This window comes from Amblyomma mixtum, chromosome 6 (assembly GCF_055824585.1).
Source record: "Amblyomma mixtum isolate Tamu chromosome 6, ASM5582458v1, whole genome shotgun sequence".
Classification (NCBI taxonomy): Eukaryota; Metazoa; Arthropoda; class Arachnida; order Ixodida; family Ixodidae; genus Amblyomma; species Amblyomma mixtum.
This window is the reverse complement of record NC_143017.1, coordinates 93,777,330-93,783,305: the sequence shown is the minus strand read 5'-3', so window position 1 is coordinate 93,783,305 and position 5,976 is coordinate 93,777,330. Positions and strand designations below refer to the sequence as shown.

Genomic DNA, 5,976 nt, shown 5'->3' with positions numbered 1-5,976 from the left:
TCGAAGTTGCGATGCCATCCGCATCTGTTATGCAGATGTAGGCCACCGCCCCGTATGCCACTGGGCTGGCGTCAGCAAATACGTGGAGGACTGTTTTGATGGCAGGTTCGACTGTGCCTGCTTTGTAGCAGCGCTGCACTTGAACTCTTTTCAATTCGGTTAGTTCCTCGCACCACCGCATCCATTTTGCGTCCAGATCCTCTGGTAGGATGTCATCCCATTCCACGTTTCTTTGCCACAGCTCTTGGAATAAAGCCTTTGCCCGGACTGTGAATGGAGCTAGCCATCCAAGTGGGTCATACATTCTTGCTGTTGTCTTCAGAACAGACCTTTTAGTACTTGTTCCTGGCTCAGGCAGCTCGATAGACTGTGGGGTGAAGGTGAGGTTATCTGTGTTGGGATTGCACGTCAGTCCTAACACCTTAAGGACCCCTGGGAGGTATCCTAAGTGTCTTGCTTGACAATCATCTGTCGCAAACCGTTCGTTCAATGTGTGGTTGTTGGACGCCCACTTGTGGAGTGTCATAGAGGCCGCGCTGAAGATGGTCCTAGCTTCTTCATAGATCTTCAGGGCTCCCTCTTCGTTTTCTGCTCCCGTTAAGAGGTCATCCACATATAAGGAATGCGCCAGCAGCGATGCTGTGTCCGGATACTCTTCTTCCATATTCTTCAAGTGACGCTGAAGAGTTGCTGTCAACAAGAAAGGACTCGCTGTGGTTCCGAAAGGAACTCGCTTCATTCGCAAAGTCTGCACCTCGCCTGCTGGTCCACTCGTACCTGGCGATTCTGTTGCTCCTGAAATTCAGTAGCAGTGCGACAAGGTCGGCTGTCAAATTCGGACCACTCTCGAGGTTTTGATTCAATGACTTTAACTTCTGTCCATGCGAAGAAGCATCGAAAACCACTCGCAGTCTTGTGGTATTGCTCGTTTCTCGGAACACCGGCTGATGAGGCATGTAGTAGATCAGTTTTCCTTGTTCTTCTTTTTCTACTACTGGCTCAGCTATGTCTTCCATGCAATACTGTCTGATGACTGCGTCGTAGGCTTCCAGTAATTCGGGATTTCTTCGAAGGCGGTTTGTCAGTTGGGACAGGCGTTTTTCCGCAGTCCCCTTGTTGTCGCTTAGATCTATGTTTTGCTTCCAGGGAAGGGCTACCTCGTATCGAGATCCACTACGCCTGATATTGTCTTCGAAAGATTCGAGTAGCTGTTGCCCAACACAGTCGTCGTTATCCGTGACTCCGATAGACTCCAGGGTCCAGAAACGTTCCAAGCAGTTCATAGTCTCACTCTCGGCCAGTGATATGCGGAGGGCGATGGTTTGCATGCTCTGTGAATCAACCATGTTTGCTCCTACAGGTCCTTGAATGCACCACCCAAAGGCAGTCTCGACTGCTCGGAGTTTTCCGTCTAGCTGTTTGCTTCTTCCAGTTACAAATTCCCAGTAATGCTCTGCTCCGATGAGGAGGTCGATATCACCTATTTCGTTATCGCAGGTCCTGTCGGCCGCAGCCAAAGGTCCAAGTAGTTTCTTGATCCTGTGTTCAGGAATCGGGATTCGTTTTTCGCATATGATGTCCGTCTCAAGAACTTCGATCGGTTGAATCTTCTTGTTTTGTGCGGTTAGCGACACCAGCACTCTGTTAAAGTCTCGTTCCGACTGGTGTCCACCGAACACGCCAACTTTCAACGTTTCTGTTCCGAGAACTCGACACCCGAGTTTTTCTGAGGCTCGCTTCGTGATGAATGAACGTTGGCTTCCGCCGTCAAAGAGCGCTCGTAAGTATACCGCTTTCGTTTCACCGGCACACAACGCCGTTGCCGTTTGTAGCAGTACTTCTCGTTTGCGAGTTTCTTTCACGGTAGATTGCAAATTCACTGGGACTGTTGTCACCTCGGTTGCATTTGCCTTGACTTTCGGATGAGTAAATTCTGGGTCGCACATTGTTGTCGCATGCCGCCCTGCACAGTCACCGCATTTAATGCTGCTTCTGCACTCGTTAGAACGGTGACTTGGTTTCATGCAGCGGAAGCAGCGTCTTCCCAAACGTAGCATTTTCTTCTTTTCTTCTAGCGAAATGCCAGCACGGCAGGCAGCGGATTCGTGGTTATTCTTCTTGCAAAGAAAACAATTATCTGCTCTTGCTGACTGCTGCAGTACAGCAGCTGATGATTTAAATTTCGTTCCAATGCTCTTCTTGTAACTCCCAGTTGGGTTTAACGTCTTCAGCATTGACACCTGGTGCTTCTTGCCAGTATCTTGCTGAGCAACCAGATTCTCGCGGCTTTGCACTTCAATCCTCAAAAAATCAAGTAACTTCGTGAATAAATACGGAGTACCTTTTGTAGCTGTTTCTTTTGGCTGCCCCGGTGCGTCGTCGCTCCGCAGCGCAGATCCAGTTCGTTCCGTGTTCTGTGTTGCCGTTTCGGAGGGTTCCTCCCTCGCCACGGCTCGGTGAAACTCGAGCAATATTTCTTTCGGCAGGGCGCGCTGTACCACGGGGTAGAGGAGCGTGCCGTAGGTCTCCTGTTTCTGGCCGAGCGCCTCCAGCCCGCGGAGGTGAGAGACGAGGGCATCGTACAACCGTCGGAGGGACCGTATGTCTTCGGCGTTTCGCACAGGCTCAAGGTCCAAGAGCTTTCGCATGTGCGCTTGCACGATGGCGTCCTCACCGCCGAAGCGTCTTTTCAGCAGCAAGATGGCGTCGTCATAGCACTGCGATGTGGGGGGAAGGCCCTTGATCGTTCTTGCTGCTTCGCCAGTCACAACCGATTTTAGGTACCCGAACTTGTCCAAGGTCGTCAGCCGATCGTTCTTGTGAATCATTTGCTCGTACTGTTCCCAAAATTCTTGCCAGGACACATCTTTGCCGTCAAATTTTACGAGCTCTAATTTTGGAAGCTTCACCTGGCAGGTTGTGGTTGCCGCGCCTGCGTCGTTGCTTGGTGATGGCTCTTCTTTCGGCTGCTTCTTTCCTTGGATTTCTTTTATCTCCGCTTGGAGCTTCGCAATGTATGTAACGATCTTGTCGTCATATTCGATGGTTTCGATATAGTCCTGCTCCGCTTCTTCCGCTGGCAATAGCGTCTCGACAGCGGAGTTAGCTTCGTTTATACGGGCCTGCAGAGAGCTCATTCTTGCCAAAAAGGGGGATGGCGCTGCGAGCGCCCGCTTGGTCAGACGTGCCTGCGCACGGCTTCGTGTTTCGATGCTGATATCCGGAGAAATCTCGCCCATCGACCAGGGATTTTTGGATAATCGAACGTCGGAAGTCACCAGGACCACGAGAATACCAAGTTTTCCGAGACGTGAGTCCGAATTTCCAAGAAATCACGAATTTACTTCCAGGCCAGAGCTAAGCCTCACCCAGGCGCCCAATCGGGCGCGAGGCTCCGGCAGGTGCGGCGCGACGCAGCGGCGCCCCTAGCGGGAAGAGCAGCAAGCGCCGTCGGTGCGTTACCCGCCCGCGAAAATTTGAATTTACGCAACCATGGAAGTGGTCGAGGGTAGCGCAGTGGACCCGCAAGAGTTCACCGTACCAGGCCAATGGTTCCAAAGCAAGGGAAAGAAATATGTTCCCCTAGAGAAGAGCAAGAAAGAAATTGAGACAAAACAATACAGGCTCAAGCAAGCCGGGAGAAGATTGGCGGCCATGTCGGTCGAAAAACAAGACACTAGAATACCAGAGGGAGCTGAGAAGATCATCATCCGCCCTAGCGGAGGACTTGACAAGCTCCTCAAACGTGGAATCGCATACCTGACCAACGTCATCATAGCGTCAGCGGGTATAAATACTAACGAAGTAGGCGAGGAAGACGTTGTCATTCCCAACAGGAAACAACATTCAATCCTCATCGCCACCACGAGCGGAGAGAGAAAACTGAAATACGCCAGCATGAGCCGAATCAAGCTTGGAGAAGAAGACATCGCGGTTTTCGCCTACGTGGCCACGCCAGATGACTGCGGCAAGGGGGTGGTACACGGCGTTGATGGAGAATTTACGCAAGAAGACATCATGAGAATGCTAAGACACAAGGCGAACCCCGAAATCATCGGGGTCAGAAGATTAGGGAAGGACTCTACATCAATACTAATTCTTTTCAAAGAAACCAGAGTACCAAGAACGGTCATCCTAGGATGGGCCCCACACAGATGCTACCTATACCGGAAGAAATATGAAGTCTGCATAGCCTGTGGCCGACTCGGTCACCGGATTGACGTATGTCCGGACCCCAAAAACGTCAAATGCCGTGGCTGCGGGCAGGAGAACCCTTCCGAAAACCACTCCTGCACGCCGAAATGCCAACTCTGCGGCAGAGACCACATACTCGGAGACAGCAAATGCAAGCTAATGCATCGCACACCGTACGAGGTCAAGAAAAGATACTGGGAGAAGAAAATGAGAGAAGAGGAGGCCGCGGCAGGAGCCAGCGACCGATCGCAACAGTCACGGGTGCACCAGAGCCGCCCGCGCACTAAACCAGGCAGCGAGGGGAGCGGCTATACAGTTCGAGACAACTCCTTTCCGAGGCTAGGAGGAGAACAACGACAAACTTCCCGGGGAAGGAGCGCCTCCAGAGGAAGAAGCAGATCCAGGAGACGTTCGAGCTCGAGAGACCGGACCTCCAGCCGGGCCCGGGGAGGATCAACGGCCTGGGGCGGCGAAAGCAAAGGGGTGAGTTTCGCGAACATGGTCTCCCAGAGCGATGCCAGCAATAATAAGAAAGATAAGAAAGATGAGGAAATAAAAAGACTAACGAATATCGTTAAAAATATGAGTGATACGATCTCCAGTCTTAAGAGGGAGATACAAAATTTAAAAACAGCCCTGACTACGGCAGAGGCTAAGCCAACGGCAGTTGTAAGCACTCCCCAAACAGGGCCACCATCCTTGGTAGCAGCTAAAGCACAAACCTCACTAAATAATAGCCAGGAGAGCGAAAGTAACATGGTGGTCGAGGGTGCCGTCCCGCCCCCATCCAAGCGCAGAATCAGGGAAGAGAGCAACTCAGACCTGACTGTGGACGAAAAGCTAAACAAGCTAGAAGCCAAAATGGACAGACATTTAAAAAATTTCGCAAAGGAAAGGGATAGAAAACTAGAGGATTTTGCTAACCAAATCCAGAACCAAATGCAGAACCATTTCCATTTAATAACTGAGGCACTTCAGCAGCTCAAGGGGGAAAATGCCGTCATACATGCACGGCTCGCTAAGGTTGAGGAGAATATCGTCAAGCTTAGCAATGGACAGATCGTGCAGTAGTACCCAAATTTGGCAGTGGAACTGTCGCGGATACCGACGCAAGCGGCCGGTGCTACAAAGCGCCTTGTCGATGCTCGATACAGCCCCGCTGGCAGTTGCGCTGCAAGAGACCGGCGGTCCGGTTAAACTGCAGGGTTATCAGGTTTTCCATAGCAATAGGGGAGACAAATCAAGGGTATCAACATTAGTCAAGAGAAACGTAGCAACAATAGAGCACGATCTGGAAGACAACGTAATAGAAAACGTCTTCGTGGAAATTTTAACAGGAAAAAAGGGAGAATCAAACACTTTTCTCTTAAACATATACAGCCCACCCAAACAGAGGAAGGTTAGGTTTAGGGCGATAATTAACAAAGCACTTAAAATAGCCGAAAACCAACCCCTAGTCATAGTAGGCGACTTCAACGCCCATCACCCGGAATGGGGGTACCTGAAAGAAGACCCAAAAGGGAGACAATTATGGGAGGATATACACAACCTGGGACTTACGATACTAACAGATCCGGAGCACCCCACACGAGCCGGAAATAGCGTCAGCGTGGACACTTCACCGGATTTAACCCTCCTTAAAAACGTAGGAACGGCGAAATGGATTAACACGGAACAGAACTTAGGCAGCGATCACTATGTCATAGCAACAGAGATCAGAACCAAGAACGAACAAATAGGCAAGAAACGAACCCCTACGACGATCACAGAGTGGGACCACTT

At 50.8% G+C, this 5,976-nt stretch overlaps 1 protein-coding gene across 1 annotated transcript; it reads right to left on the bottom strand.

Moving 5' to 3' along the window:
- Positions 1–318: 318 nt before the first annotated feature.
- On the bottom strand, positions 319–3,137 carry LOC149339723 (uncharacterized). Its single transcript, XM_089550979.1, has 3 exons — positions 2,342–3,137; positions 480–690; positions 319–367 (listed from the first exon to the last, which is right to left on the bottom strand). The coding sequence occupies exons 1-3, from the start codon at positions 3,135–3,137 to the stop codon at positions 319–321; spliced, it is 1,056 nt and encodes a 351-aa protein (XP_089407105.1).
- Between the last annotated feature and the right edge of the window lie 2,839 nt (positions 3,138–5,976).